Source organism: Gorilla gorilla, chromosome 10, assembly GCF_029281585.2.
Source record: "Gorilla gorilla gorilla isolate KB3781 chromosome 10, NHGRI_mGorGor1-v2.1_pri, whole genome shotgun sequence".
Lineage (NCBI taxonomy): Eukaryota > Metazoa > Chordata > Mammalia > Primates > Hominidae > Gorilla > Gorilla gorilla.
Genome location: NC_073234.2, coordinates 137,959,532 through 137,974,738, shown reverse-complemented (window position 1 = coordinate 137,974,738; position 15,207 = coordinate 137,959,532). Strand labels below are relative to the sequence as shown.

At 42.4% G+C, this 15,207-nt stretch overlaps 1 protein-coding gene across 3 annotated transcripts in view; it reads right to left on the bottom strand.

Annotated features, from left to right (window-relative positions):
• KNTC1 (kinetochore associated 1) overlaps window positions 1-15,202 on the bottom strand; it is a 99,450-nt gene extending 84,248 nt beyond the window's left edge. For 2 of the 3 annotated variants that reach the window (XM_055358253.2, XM_055358254.2), the window contains exons 1-6: window positions 15,052-15,167; window positions 12,196-12,366; window positions 7,556-7,676; window positions 3,886-4,001; window positions 3,370-3,448; window positions 1,006-1,083 (exon numbers count right to left, since the gene is read on the bottom strand). In XM_055358253.2, coding sequence (XP_055214228.1) covers window positions 1,006-1,083; window positions 3,370-3,448; window positions 3,886-4,001; window positions 7,556-7,676; window positions 12,196-12,324 — 523 coding nt within the window. In that variant the 5' untranslated portion in view covers window positions 12,325-12,366; window positions 15,052-15,167. Of the gene's footprint in view, window positions 1-1,005; window positions 1,084-3,369; window positions 3,449-3,885; window positions 4,002-7,555; window positions 7,677-12,195; window positions 12,367-15,051 lie in introns of all 3 variants that reach the window. The other variant, XM_019038686.4, reaches the window with a different exon arrangement.
• Window positions 15,203-15,207: the final 5 nt, after the last annotated feature.

The window sequence follows — 15,207 nt, the reverse complement described above, 5'->3', positions numbered from 1 at the left end:
GAGACCAGCCTGGCCAACATGGTGAAACCCCGCCTCTAGTAAAAATACAAAAATTAGCCAGGTGTGGTGGTGCGCACCTGTAATTCCAGTTACTTGGGAGACTGAGGAATAAGAATCACTTGAACCTGGGAAGCAGAGGTTGCAGTGAGCCGATATCGTACCACTGTACTCCAGCCTGGGCGACAGAGCAAGACTCCATCTCAAAAATAAATAAATAAATAAAAATAATAAAATAAAATAAAATGTTAAATACCTGTTCCAAATCCATTCCTCAAATAATTTCACTTGGCTTAGAGAGATAAATGGTCCAGACTACTAGCTTAAAACATATTTTACATTATTGTTCTGCACTATATATATATTTTTTTGAGACAGAGTTTCGCTCTTGCTGCCCAGGCTGGAGTGCAACAGCGTGATCTCGGCTCACCGCACCTCTGCCTCCTGGGTTCAAATTATTCTCCTGCCTCAGCTTCCCGACTAGCTGGGATTGCAGGCGCCTGCCACCCTGCCTGGCTAATTTTGTATTTTTAGTAGAGACAGGGTTTCTTCATGTTGGTCAGGCTGGTCTTGCACTCCCAGCCTCAGGTGATCTGCCCGCCTTGGCCTCCCAAAGTGCCAGGATTACAGGCATGAGCCACCACGCCAGCCCTGTTCTGCACTATTAACACTACATAGTCATTTCCATTTCCAGGTTCATCCACCACATTAAAAAGCATTTACTATTGTGCTAGCATATGTCTTGTCTCCCCAACTAAACTGTTGAAGCTTATCTCCCCAAACTAAGCTCCTTGAAGACCATATCAAAATTACATTTATTCAGATACTGTTCCAGCTCTAACAGAGGAGAATAACTGTATTCTGAATACTTAAAAGTATACCCAATTATAACTAAATACAATTAAGATAAAATAAGCTTAAAGAGAGTACTTAAAATTTTACTATTAAATTAATAAAACTAGTAAATATTGCTGCAAATCAATAATAAAAATATAATGTATTACTTACCTTGTTGAATTTTTAAAAGCTGAAGGTTTGTAATACAAAAAAATCCACTGTATGTAAGAAGTAGCATATAATAGGTACCTATTGAAATAAAATCAGAATCAGTTTCTTTTTTTTGGGACGGAGTCTCATTCTGTCGCTAGGATGGAGTGCAGCAGCGCGATCTCGGCTCCCTGCAACCTCCGCCTCTAGGGTGCGATTCTCCTGCCTCAGCCTCCCGAGTAGTTGGGACTACAGGCGTGCACCACCATGCCCAGCTAATTTTTGTATTTTTAGTAGAGACAGGGTTTCACCATGTTGGCCAGGATGGTCTTGATCTCTTGACCTCATGATCTGCTTGCCTCAGCCTCCCAAAGTGCTGGGATTACAGGCCTGAGCCACTGCTCACGGCCGGGAATCAGTTACTTTAAAAGGCACATGGATATAAAATTTAAACCAGTGTCTGTTTGAACGTGGCTTTTGAAGAAAGAGAGGAAGACAGAAAGAGGCGGGGCGCAGTGGCTCACGCCTGTAATGCCAACACTTTGGGAGGCCAAGGCAGGTGGATCACGAGGTCAGGAGCTCGAGACCAGCCTGACCAACATGGTGAAACCCTGTCTCTACTAAAAATATAAAAATTAGCTGGTTGTGGTGGTGCGTGCCTGTAGTCCCAGCTATTCAGGAGGCTGAGGCAGGAGAATTGCTTGAACCCAGGTGGTGGAGGTTGCAGTGAGCCGAAATTGTGTCATTGCTCTCCAGCCTGGGTGACAGAGTGAGACTCCATCTCAGAAAAAAAAAAAAAAAAAAAAAAAAGAGAGGGAGAGACAGAGGAAGGAAGGAAGGAAGGAAGGAAGGAAAGAAGGAAGGAAAGAAGGCAGGCAAGCACAAACAAACAGTATCTAGAACTACCTTAAAAATATGTCAATTTGAAGGGTTTTTTTTTGTTTTTTGTTTTTGAGACAGGGTCTCAATCTATCTCCCAGGCTGGAGTGCAATGGCCTGCACTCGCAGGCCAGACACTGCAGTGCAGCGATCGCAGCTCACTGCAGGCCCAAGAGATCCTCCCAAGCAGCCTCCTGAGAAAGTGGGACTACAGACACACACCAACACATCTGGCTAATTTTTTATTTTTTGTAGAGGTGGCGGTCTCTCTATATTATCCAGGCTGGTTTCGAGCTCCTAGACTGAAGCAATGCTCCCACCTCAGCCTCCTAAAGTGCTAGGATTACAGATGTGAGCCACCACACACAGCCTGCTCATTTAAATTCTAATGATCAAATATTATAGTAATGTTACAGATAAAACTTATTTACAAAGAACTAGTAGGTTATTTGCAAAAACATTGTTAACTTCTTTTGAAACTTTTATTAAAACAACAAACTTCATGTGCCAGAAAAAAAAATCTCAGATATATCAAAATAAACTAAGGCCCAGTTAACATTTGTTGAAGTAAAAATATAATAATATACTGAAGCCCAGAAACACATTTTAAAAGAATATAATGTCTCCTTGGTAACCTATAGAAATCTCAAAACTGTAAAAATAAGTTCAGAATATTATATTTAGGAAAAGTATATATTTAAACATCTAAAAAGAGCTTTAAAAATTTTTTTCAAAAATTTAAAAATTGTTTCTTACAATATTAATTGCATTGATAGAAAAAAATGTATAAAAAATACAGAAAAGGCCAGGCACAGTGGCTCACAGGCGGATCACCTGAGGCGGGCGGATCACCTGAGGTCAGGAGTTCGAGACCAGCCTAGCCAACATGGTGAAACCCCATCTCTACTAAAAACAAAAAATTAGCCAGGCGTGGTGGCAGGTGCCTGTAATCCCAGCTACTCGGGAGGCTGAGGCAGGAGAATCGTTTGAACTCAGGAGGCAGAGGTTTCAGTGAGCCAAGGTCGTGCCATTGCACTCCAGCCTGGGGGACAAGAGGGACACTTCGTCTCAACAAAAAAAAGCAGAAAAAATGTAGGTAGCATAATAATGATTTTATATAATTTATTAACCACAAATTTGAATTTTTGATTGGATATTAGTCAGAAGTCATTCAGGCTGGGCGCAGTGGCTCACGCCTGGTAATCCCAGCACTTTGGGAGGCCGAGGCAGGTGGATCACTCACTTGAGGTCAGGAGCTTGAGACCAGCCTGGCCAACATGGTAAAACTCCATCTCTATTAAAAATACAAAAATTAGCCGGGCGTGGTGGCACACACCTGTAATCCCAGCTACTCAGGAGGCTGAGGCAGGAGACGCCAGAACCTGGGAGCTGGTGGTTCCAGTGACCTGAGATTGCGCCACTGCACTCCAGCCTGGGCGACAAAGGGAGACTCCATTAAAAAAAAAAAAAAAAAAGTCATTCAAAAAAAAATTCAGGAAAACTTACCTTCATTTGAACCATCCTTCTCAATGACAAGATTCTGGTAAGTCCGCCGATTTTCATCGTTAGCTTTCTGAACAAATGCCTAAATGCAAATTAATTTCAAATAATAAAATTAAACACAGAAAAATACAATCAAGGATTTTATTCTTTAAACTCTAGAGTTATCAATTATCATTAGCAATAATTCTGCCTATATTCTAAACATCTTACTTTTAAAATGGAAAACTATTTTGGACAAGTGTACTAAATACCTTCGAGACTGCTCCCTTGAGATTCCTTGAGCCACAAGCCTACTAAACATTCCCTGGGAAAATTTCTGTTTGACCTGGTGTTAATTTCTATTTACAGGAGAGCCAAGAACTCAGGATCCAAGCTGTGGTAACACCTTCAAAGCTTAATTGTTCAAAAAAACATTGCTTTAATTTAAAACATGTTAAGTAATAGTTTGCTAGAGTTTTAGTTGTCTAAGAGATTATTTAGAATTTAAATAATGAAAATTAAAATACAACAAGATCTTACATTAGTGAGTAGTGTTTGTTTTGATGTTACATGAATAAGATGTAGGTTGCCACTTCTCTCGCCAACCAAAAGAAACTTTCCTTCTTGACAAAGGCCAACTACATCCACTTCAGTATCTGAAAATTTCAAATCAAAGTTACAAGCTTCCTTCGAAAATCTTTATTTTCAATACAAAAAAAATACAAATTTTTCTCATTAAAAAGCCAACGATTACTTAAGTTACTTCTAAATACTGCAAAACGTGATGAAAGTAAAAAAGAATGTTGTTGACTTTTATTCAGTCAACAAATATTTTTTGTTTTGTTTTGTTTTTGAGACAGCGTCTCGCTCTGCTACCCAGGCTGGAGTGCAGTGGTACCACCCCAGTTCACTGCACCCTAGACTTCCTGGGCTCAGTCAGGCAATTCTCCCACCTCAGCCTCCCAGGTAGCTGGGACCACAGGTACACACCACTATGGCCAGCTAATTTTTGGTATTTTTTGTACAGATGAGGTTTTGCCATGTTACCCAGACTGGTCTCAAACTCCTGAGCTCAAGCGATTGTCCATCTCTGCCTCCCAAAGTGCTGAGGTTACAGATGTGAGCCACTGCATGCAGCTGGTCAAGAAATATTTACTGAGCACTTACTATATAGTAAACTTTTTTCTATGCCTTTTACATATATCTGAGAACAGTAACAAAAGATTACCACCGTCACAGAGCTCATATTCTAAGACAGAAATAGCTGATAAACGACCAGGCGTGGTGGCTCACACCTGTAATCCCAGCACTTTGGGAGGCTGAAGCAGGCGGATCACTTGAGGTCAGGAGTTCGAGACCAGCCTGGCCAACATGGTGAAACTCCGTCTCTACTAAAAATATAAAATTAGCCGGACATGGTGGCATGTGCCTATAATCCAGGCTACTCAGGAGGCTGAGACAGGAGAACGGCTTGAACCCAGGAGGTGGGGGCTGCAGTGAGCCGAAATCACGCCACTGCACTCCAGCCTAGGCAACAGAGCCAGACTCCGTCTCAAAAAAAAAAAAATAGCTGATAAACAATTAGCATAATAAACAAACTGTGAGACATGTAAGAAGGTGATAGATGTTCTGGGAAAAAAAATGTAGAGCCAGGTAAGAGAGCTCAGAAGAATGGTGCATTTTGCAGTGTTAATTAGAAAGCTCACAGGAGACATGAAAGAGGTGAGGAAGTTAGCCAAATGACTAAGATGAAGAGCATTCCGAGCATTCAGATGGTGGGCACAGCTCAAGGAAAGATCATGGAGTGGGAAGTGCCTGTTGTATTCATGCAAAAGCAAGAAGGCCAAGGTAACAGAAAACAAAGCAAAGAGGGAAGGGACAAGACAAAAACAACAGTATGTAACTGGCTTATGAACTCAAGTTATTCCGCCACAATGTCTTTTCACAAATGGATCATCGTTACTCATCCCACCACTTCATAGAAGAAACTGTGAATCTTGTGGACCAATCAGGGTCAATATGTCAAGGTTCCATAAAACACAAGTTTCTTGCCTCCATGTTGCAATCAAGATATGTTCCAAAATGTATGTATTCTGTTTCCTTTTCAGTTGTCTAAGTTCTTATGTAAAAGTTTCAACAACTATCTTTCTCTTAAAATTTCTATATAATGGCCGGGTGCAGTGGCTCAAGCCTGTAATCCCAGCACTTTGGGAGAGGCCAAGGTGGGCGGATCATTTGAGGTCAGGAATTTGGGAGCAGCCTGGCCAACATGGTGAAACCTGACCCTACTAAAAATACAAAAATTACCAGGCATGGTGGCAGGCGCCTGTATTCCCAGCTACTTGGGAGGCTGAGGCAGAAGAATCTCTTGAACCTGGGAGGTGGAGGTTGCAGTGAGCTGAGAGAGCACCACTGCACTCCAGCCTGGGCCACAGAGCGAGACTGTCTCAGGGAAAAAAAAAAAAAAAAGGCCAGGCACGGTGGCTCACGTCTGTAATCCCAACACTTCAGGAGGCCGAGGCGGGCAGATCATGAGGTTGAGACCAGCCTGGCCAACATAGTGAAACCCTGTTTCTTCTAAAAATACAAAAAAAAATTAGCAGGGCGTGGTGATGGGCGCCTGTAGTCCCAGATACTTGGGAGGCTGAGGCAGGAGAATTGCTTGGACCCTGGAGGCGGAGGTTGCAGTGAGCTGACATCATGCCACCACACTCCTGCCTAGGCGACAGTGCGAGACTACATCTCAAAAAAAAAAAAAAAAAAATTTCTACTCAAGAAAGAAAAAACTTTCGGGGTCGGGTGTGGTGGCTCATGCCTATAATCCCAGCACTTTGGGAGGCCGAGGCAGGCAGATCACAAGGTCAGGAGATCGAGACCATCCTGGCTAACATGGTGAAATGCTGTCTCTACTAAAAAAAAAAAATACAAAAAATTGCCCAGGCATGGTGGTGGGCGCCTGTAGTCCCAGCTATTCAGGAGGCTGAGGCAGGAGAATGGTGTGAACCCGGGAGGCAGAGCTTGCAGTGAGCCAAGATTGTGCCACTGCACTACAGCCTGGGCGACAGAGCAAGAGAGACTCCATCTCAAAAAAAAAAAAAACTTTCATAATATTCTTGCCTAAGCTCAGTACAATCACTGACTTACCCCTTAATTCACTCTTTTTTTTGTTTTTGAGACAAGACTGTCACTCTGTCACTCAAGCTAGAGTACAGTGGCATAATCTTGGCTCACTGCAACCTCTGCCTCCTGGGATCAAGCGATTCTCCTACCTCAGACTCCTGAGTAGCTGGGATTACAGGTGTATGCCACCATGCCCAGCTAATTTTTGTTGTTGTTGCTGTTGTTGTTGTTTTTGGAGACAGAGTTTTGCTCTGTCACCCAGGCTGGAGTGTAGTGGAGTGATCTTGGTTCACTGCAACCTCCACCTCCCAGGTTCAAGCAATTCTCCTACCTCAGCTTCCCGAGTAGCTGGAACTATAGGCGCACACCAGCACGGTCAGCTAATTTTTGTATATTAGTAGAGAAAACAGGATTTCACCGTGTTGCCCAGGCTGGTCTCAAACCCCTGAGCTCAGGCAATCCACCCACCTGGGCCTTCCAAAGTACAAGGATTACAGGTGTGATTTTTGTATTTTTAGTAGAAATGGGGTTTCACCATGTTGGCCAGGCTGGTCTTGAACTCCTGACCGCAAGTGATCTGGTGGCCTCAGCCTCCCAAAGTGCTGGGATTGCAGGCATGAGCCACCGCGCCCAGCTTTAATTCACTCTCAAATCCACATTTGCATGTACTTGAAGCCTTGTAGCTCGATGAAGAATTAATTCATAAGTATGTTAAAGGATTTTTAGAGAGCTATTAATTCTAAAAATATGCAAATACCCATTAATGATACCAAAATTCTGTACAAGATTCAGGAATTTGAACACAAATGAGCTCGTGTTTTCCATAGTATTCTAATACAAGCAAGTAAACTAAGTTGTTGCTTTACATGTGTATTTCCCCTCAGATGTATTGAGAGAAGGGATCTCAGTGTCCTTTGACTCTAGTGCCCAACGCAAATAAGGCACTAAGCACTCAAGCTTAATTACTTGAAATTGGTCTAATTTGAAATCTTAGAAATAATGGAGTAAAGAGGAGGCAATCCAGCAGAAATTGGCAGCAGATATATTTGACTTCCAATTTATCTTACTTCATTCATTACATTATACTTACCAAAGACAAGATGCAATTGAAGTGATCTACAAATACTGTCAAGCAATATCACTGACTGGTCGGCTACAATAATAAACCCATCATTTAAGCTGCATGCCTGTATCTTTGGATTTAATGAGGCCTGTGGGAGAGAAAAGCATGATGAAAATTCAAACATTTTTATATGTGTTTAACAATACTTATCAACAGTATCATCAAATTCCCAAATATCCCACTTTAAAACTTGACAGGCTTTTTTTCTTTAGCCCGTCTATCTAATTAATCATCGAGTTTTTCTTTGTATGGTATATCTTGAATCCATCCAGGATCCTAAGTTCAGGATGAGCAGGAAGGGCAAAGGATTCTCATGTTCAAGTCCTCGTTTCCTCAGGATTGACTTTATGCTGCAGGAGCCAGGTATTAACATAATGAATTAATCAAGATTGGCATAAAGTCTTAGTGTCGTGGATACGCTAGGCAGGGGAACGGTGGTGAACTGTGAACTGGAGGGTCCATGCCCCCACAGACATGAAAGAATAGAGTCTACTTCACACCAGCCAGTGGGAAGCCTGGTGGGGATGCAGCACTCGCATGGCCACACCTCCCAATTCATCAACAGAAGCTGGATCTTTATGTGAAATGTTCTGATTTTTAAATATTGGCAGCTAAGCCAACATTTTTAAAAACAGTAGACAAGCCAAATCACAGTCTCCAGTATTCAGTTTCTGTTGCCGAGAGCCTCCCACACATAGCTGTCTTGAAGCACTGGGACAGATTAGTGGTTGAGGAAGCTCAGTCCCTTACTAGCTAAGTGATCTTAGGCAAATGCGTCAACTAACTCCATGTAAAAGAGTAACAATAATAATACCTACAAAGTTCACGTGAATGAAGATTAAACGAATTCATGTAAAGGGCTTATGAGAGAGCCCTGCACATAGTATATGCTCAATAAATGTTAACCAGTCCTATTCTTCCCTGACAAAATATAGCTAATCACCTCATTTTATGACTATTTCAAAAGTCATCTTCTCCAGGTATAATCCTTGAAAATTCCCCAACATTCTGATCCCTCTTCTACCTTATTTTTTTCTTTATTTTGAGACAGGGTCTCCCTCTGTCACTCAGGTTGGAATGCAGTGATGCCATCATAACTCACTGCAGCCTTAAACACCTGGGCTCAAGGGATCTTCGTGCCTCCCCAACCCAAGTAGCTGGGACTACACATGCACACCACCACACCTGCCTAATTTTCTTTTTCTTTTATAGAGACGGGGTTTTCACTGTGTTGGCCAGGCTGGTCTAGAACTCCTGGACTCAAACGATCCTTCCATCCCAACCACCCAAAGTGCTGGGAATACAAGTGTGAGGCACTGCGCCCAGCCTCCTTCTTATCTTTTTACTTGCTTCTTCAACTAGTAAAAGGTTACATGAAGGCACTGCCAACAAGGAATGGCACTAAAATTAGCCGGGCGTGGTGGCGGACGCATGTAATCCCAGCTACTGGGGAGGCTGAGGCACGAGAATCACTTGAACCCGAGAGGCAGAGGTTGCAGTGAGCCAAGATCACACCACTGCACTCCAGCCTGGGCAACAGAGCAAGACTCTGCCTCAAAAAAAAAAAAAAAAAGAAAAGGAACGGCACTATATCTTCTAGGGATCTGTCCACACTGTTCTCTCTAGACTCTTCTCTCTAGACTGTTCTCCTTCTTAAGGCCCAAAGCAAGTGTAGTTTATTTTAATTTTTATTTTTTTTAGAGATGTTGTCTCCCTATGTTGCCCAGGCTGGCCTCAAACTCCTGGGCTCACGCCATTCTCCTGCCTCAGCCTGAGTAGCTGGGACTACAGGACATGCCACCACACCGGGCTCACACATAGTTTCTTAAGGAAATGCTCCTTAAACTGCCCAACCCACAATGAGCTCTCCAGCCACTGAATTCCTGCTCATTTACTGTCTGTACTGTTCATTTGGCATTTAGCATATACTGACTTGCACAGCTAAGCATCTTTTATTGTTTGTGTCCTGTGTGCCTAACTTTAAGGTAAGATCCTAAAAGGAATGAATAAGATGCCATCTTATGTCCAAGTTCCTAATATTGGGCTCAGAACATAGATGTTCAAAACATGTTGGTAAGTGTATGCCACGTGCTAATAATAGATAGAATTTTAGTTCCTACCAGAATCCAAGATTCTATACACATGCACTATTATTTTTCAACAGCAACCTTGAGGTCAAGAAAGGCCTGAGCCACTTCCACATTTTAAGGCTCCTGATAATATTAAAAAATAAAGCCTGGGCACAGTGATTCACACCTGTAATCCCAGAACTTTGGGAGGCCGAGGTGGGTGGATCACAAGGTCAAGAGATCGAGACCATCCTGCTCAACATGGTGAAGCCTCATCTCTACTAAAAACACAAAAATTAGCTGGGTGTGGTGGCTCGTGTCTGTATTCCCAGCTACTCGGGAGGGTGAGGCAGAAGAATCGCTTGAACCCAGGAGGCGGAGGTTGCAATGAGCTGAGATCACGCCACTGCACTCCAGCCTGGTGACAGAGCAAGAGTCCGTCTCAAAAAAAAAAAAGAAAAGAAAAATTAGCCAGGTGTGGTGGCAGGCGCCTATAATCCCAGCTACTCCAGAGGCTGAGGCAGGAGAATCACTTGAATCCAGGAGTGGGAGGTTGTAATGAGTCAATATCACATCACTGTACTCCAGCCTGGGCTACAGAGTGAGAGTCTCTCTTAAAAAAAAAAAACAAACAAATGGCCGGGCGCGGTGGCTCAAGCCTGTAATCCCAGCACTTTGGGAGGCCGAGCCGGGCGGATCACGAGGTCAGGAGATCGAGACCATCCTGGCTAACATGGTGAAACCCCGTCTCTACTAAAAATACAAAAAATTAGCTGGGCGTAGTGGCGGGCGCCTGTAGTCCCCGCTACTTGAGAGGCTGAGGCAGGAGAATGGCGTGAACCTGGGAGGCAGAGCTTGCAGTGAGCCGAGATCACGCCACTGTACTCCAGCCTGGGCGACAGAGCAAGACTCCATCTCAAACAAACAAAAATACTAAAAAATAGACGTCATTTCCTCATTATAGAAACTGTGCTTTCAGATGTCTCGAAGGATTCAAAAAATTAAAAAAAAAGAAATTATGCTGCACTTGAAATTTTTGCCTCTAATAAATAATTTAATGACAAAAAATACAATGAGATTTGTACTACTCATAATTAATGTTTATCTTATACTAATTATCTTATTGTTGGATTATACTGCCTTTAACATGATTCATGGTACATTTAAAGCGGTACAAATCAGGCACAGTGACTCATGCCTTTAATCCCAGCGCTTTGGGAGGCCAAGGCAGGTGGATCACTTGAGGCCAGGAGTTCAAGACCAGCCTGGGCAACCCCATCTCTACTAAAAATACAAAAATTTTTAGTAGCATGGTGGCACACACCTGTAATCCCAGCTACTTGGGAAATGGAGACAGGAGAATTTTTTGAACCCAGGAGGCAGAGGTTGCAGTGAGCCGAGCCGAGATAGCACCACTGCACTCCAGCCTAGGCAACAGTATGAGACTCTGCCTCAAAAAAAAAAAAAAAAGAAAAAGAAAAAGCAGCACAGTTCCACAGACACCAACTTAAAGCTGCATAAAGAATGATTTCTTTTTTAAATCCCATCAGCCAGTTTAAAAAAAAAAGTCAAAAGCATACATTTAATTCCCTTTAGGAATAACGTCCCCAGTGGATGCCCTGCCTTATCTGTCAGATTCCATTTGAGTGAAAAAATTTTTTTTTATTAAAAAAAAAGAATTAAATACCAGCCTCCCAAGTAGCTGGGACTACATGTGCATGCCACCACACCCAGCTAATAGTACCTTCTATAGAATGCAAAGAATAAGGTTTCAGGCATGAAGCAAGAATGGTGCAATTACTGACAGAAGAAAGTTAAAATGTAGAAAGAAATGCACGGATAAACCTCATACTCAGCAGGGTGCTTGACTCTGGTAGGGAACAGGAGGAACACAGATTCAGGGATGGACCCTCAGAGCCTTCAACTCTATTGGTAACATTTTATTTCCTAAGTCAGTGGCAGATATTCTTTGTATGCCAGGCGTGGTGGCTCACACCTGTAATCCCAGCACTTTGGGAGGCTGAGGTGGGTGGATTTCTTGAGGCCAGGAGTTCAAGACCAGCCTGGCCAACATGGAGAAACCCCATCTTTACAAAAATACAAAAAATTAGCTGAGCATGGTGGCACACAACTGTAATCTCAGCTACTTGGGAGGCTGAGGCACGAGAATCACTTGAATTTGGGAGTCAGAGATTGCAGTGAGCCGTGATCACACCACTGCACTCCAGCCTGGGTGACAGAGTAAGAATCTGTCTTAAAAAAAAAAAAAAAAAAAAAAGATATTCTTTGTATCAACTTACACATATTTGTGTATGCATGAAATATCAAGAGGAACTAAGAATCCTTCAGTTGTGAAAATACTGATCCTGATTTGATGCAGAGGGTATTCAGATGTGAATTTCTAGCAATCTGAGATTGAATCTTGATTCCCTGAGGAAGTGCTATATTCATTCACAAAATATTTACTGTGGGCCACTAGCCCTACTAAGCACTCAGTAAAAATTCTGTGAATGAAACAGTCAATGTAATAATCACTACCTTTTCAGAAGAGATCTTCACTAGCAAATCTACTTGATATAAAGCAGTTCCATGTTCTTTTCTTGAACCGACACTCAGGTACCCACTTCCGGTATCATCATTTGTTAGCAGCTCAATATCATTCCACATGTTTCTGAGACTGTCTTCCTGAGTCAGGAACCACTGTCTTTCCTGAACAACATAAAATTAGACACCATATTATCTTGTTGCATAGAACCCGGTTCCTTGGGAAATGAGAAAGCTTACAAAACAAAAACAAAAGTCTAACATTAACATATACAGACATCTTTGTCTTCTTGTTATTGCTGTGGCCACTAAAAACTTCGGGCCAATAACATAAATGGAACTAGAGCTATGATGGTTACCAGAGAACAACATATTGGTTTATGCACACAAACCAACAATTCTGATCTTACCAATGTATCTTAGAGCTTCCATTACTTTGTGTGTCTAGTTTGGAATTATACCAAGTTTTCATTAGAAATAAACCTTTAATTATACCAAGTTTTCATTAGAAATAAACCTTTCTTTAGAAATAAACCTTTAATAGCAGCAAACAGTGTAGGTTCAGATGCCAGATTGTCAGGGATATCATAGGATGATAAGATTCCAGATGAAGTTCAGAAAAAGTCCATTGATGCTATCATAGTATTATTATACAACAAATAAAAATGATAAGGGGAGAAGAAAAAAATGAATTAGGTTTCTGGACCAAAGACTAAGCTTGAAACCTTATGAGGTTTACCCATCTCAAAAAGCAAAGGTTTACATAAACCATATTACCTGGAGTCTGGGTGGGAAAAGAACACTAAGGAGAAAAACAATCCTTGGATCAAGACTGGTAGGGAATGATAATCAAATAATTACAATTGGTTTCATAAGTGCTACTAGAAGTATGTTTCAATATCTATAAAAGGTATAGCACAAGGAAGAAACAATTTCTGACTTGGTGCTCTTTCACAATGACTAGGCAGCTGTCCTTGGGTGATCGCTTAATCTTTCTGTTCCTCAATTCTCTAATTTATAAAATAGGAATATACAGGCCAGGCCGGCGCGGTGGCTCACACCTGTAATCCCAGAACTTTGGGAGGCTTAGGCAGGTGGATTATCTGAGGTCAGGAGTTTGAGACCAGCCTGGCCAACATGACGAAACCCCCTCTCCACTAAAAACACAAAAAATTAGCCGGGCGTGGTGGTGTGCGCCTGTAATCCCAGCTACTCAGGAGGCTGAGGCTGTAGAATTGCTTGAACCCGGGAGGCGGAGGTTGCAGTAAGTCGAGATCGTGCCAGTGCACTCCAGCTTGGGCAACAAGAGTGAAACTCCGTCTTGGAAAAAAAATATATATATACAGTTTGCCGTCAATATCCATGTGTTCCACATCACTAGATTCCACCTACAGGCATAGCACATTTACACTGTTACGCAAGATAAGAAATCAAGAGATGATTTAAAGTATACAGGCAGATGTTCCTAGGCTACATGCAAATACTATGCCATTTAATGACAGGGACTTAAGCATCCTAGGGTTTTGGTATCTGTGGGAGGTCCTGGAACCAATCTCCCATGGATACCAATACCAAGGGACTAATTTAGTTGTACCCACCTGAAGGAGTTTTCTATTTTTCACTTCCGGTTTTTTGAGAGACGAGGGTCTCACTATTTTACCCTGGCTGGCCTTGATCTCCCGGGCTCAAGCAATCCTTCTGCTTCAGCCTCCCAATGTTTTGAGTTTTAAATGTTCACAGAATAATGCTTGGTTGATGGCAAACATTCAATTTTAGGTGTTAGCTAATTTGTTATTGGTGGAAGCAGGTAACACTTGGGCTGAGAATTGAAGATCATAGTTTTATAAATGTTTAAAGAGTTCTTCCTAAGAGCATAAGCAAGGGAACAGAAACAAAACATGTTTGGAGAATAGAGAAGTTTCAGTGGCTGGTGTTTGGGTGGGAGTGAGGAGATGAAGAAGGAGGGACAGGTTGGAATGAATACCTTTATGGGTCTCAATTTCCCACATCTGTGAAATAGAGAAACCGCCCATAACTGCCATATTTACTTATTCAACAAATGTTTATTGAATACCTATTTACTATGTGCCAGACACCTTTCTAGGAACTGGGAATATAGCTTGAACAGAGCACAAAATGTCTTTGCCATTATGAAGTTTATGTTTTTGCGGGAAAAACTGACAAAAATAAAATAGTTAATACGTATCTTGTTACGCTACCTCCACAAAAAAGCAACTGCACAAATAATTACAAAAAGTGCTAAATGATTTGAAGGAAACAGTGATTAAATGGATGAGGTGAGGCGTCGCTGAAGAAGGATTTGTTTGGGAAGGGAAGGAGGTGACATCTGAGCTGAGACCTGAATAACAAGAAGTACGCAAAACTTAGGCAGAACGCGACGTAGGCAGAGGGAACAGAGTGCAAAGACTCGGAGGCTGGGTAGGAAGCGTTTGATGCTGCTGCCGGATCAAAGCAAAAGCAGAAGACAGTGAGGGAGAGAGCAGTGGAGTCCAATAAAACCTCGACTTCAAGATTGAATTTTATTCTCAGTACAAGGGGTAGAAGGGGAACTCAGCAAACGAGTGGTCTGATTTGATAATTTTGAGATCACTCTGGCGGCGGAATGCAGAACAGATTCGCGAATAGGAGACAATAAGCAAGATGAAACACTTGTCAGTTAGGCCTCCATACTTAAACGCTCTCCGCTGGACATCGCCGCCAGCAAAAACCGACTCCAACCTCTCTCCCGCCAGCGTCAAGGGGAAAACAACAGGAACTGAGCAGAGGCTGCAGCTACTTCGTCCTGAACCCACCCCCAGTTCCCTACACAGCGCAGCTCCCCGTCCTCACCTGCAATTGAAGAAACTAAAGAGGAACACTCAGATATCTGGCCCCTCTTCCTGACTCACACAACCGCCTCTAGTCTTTAGGTTCCATCCCACAGGTTTAAATTGGCGGGAGAACACTAAACCCAACCCCTTTACGGCGGCCGGAAGAGACCAAGAT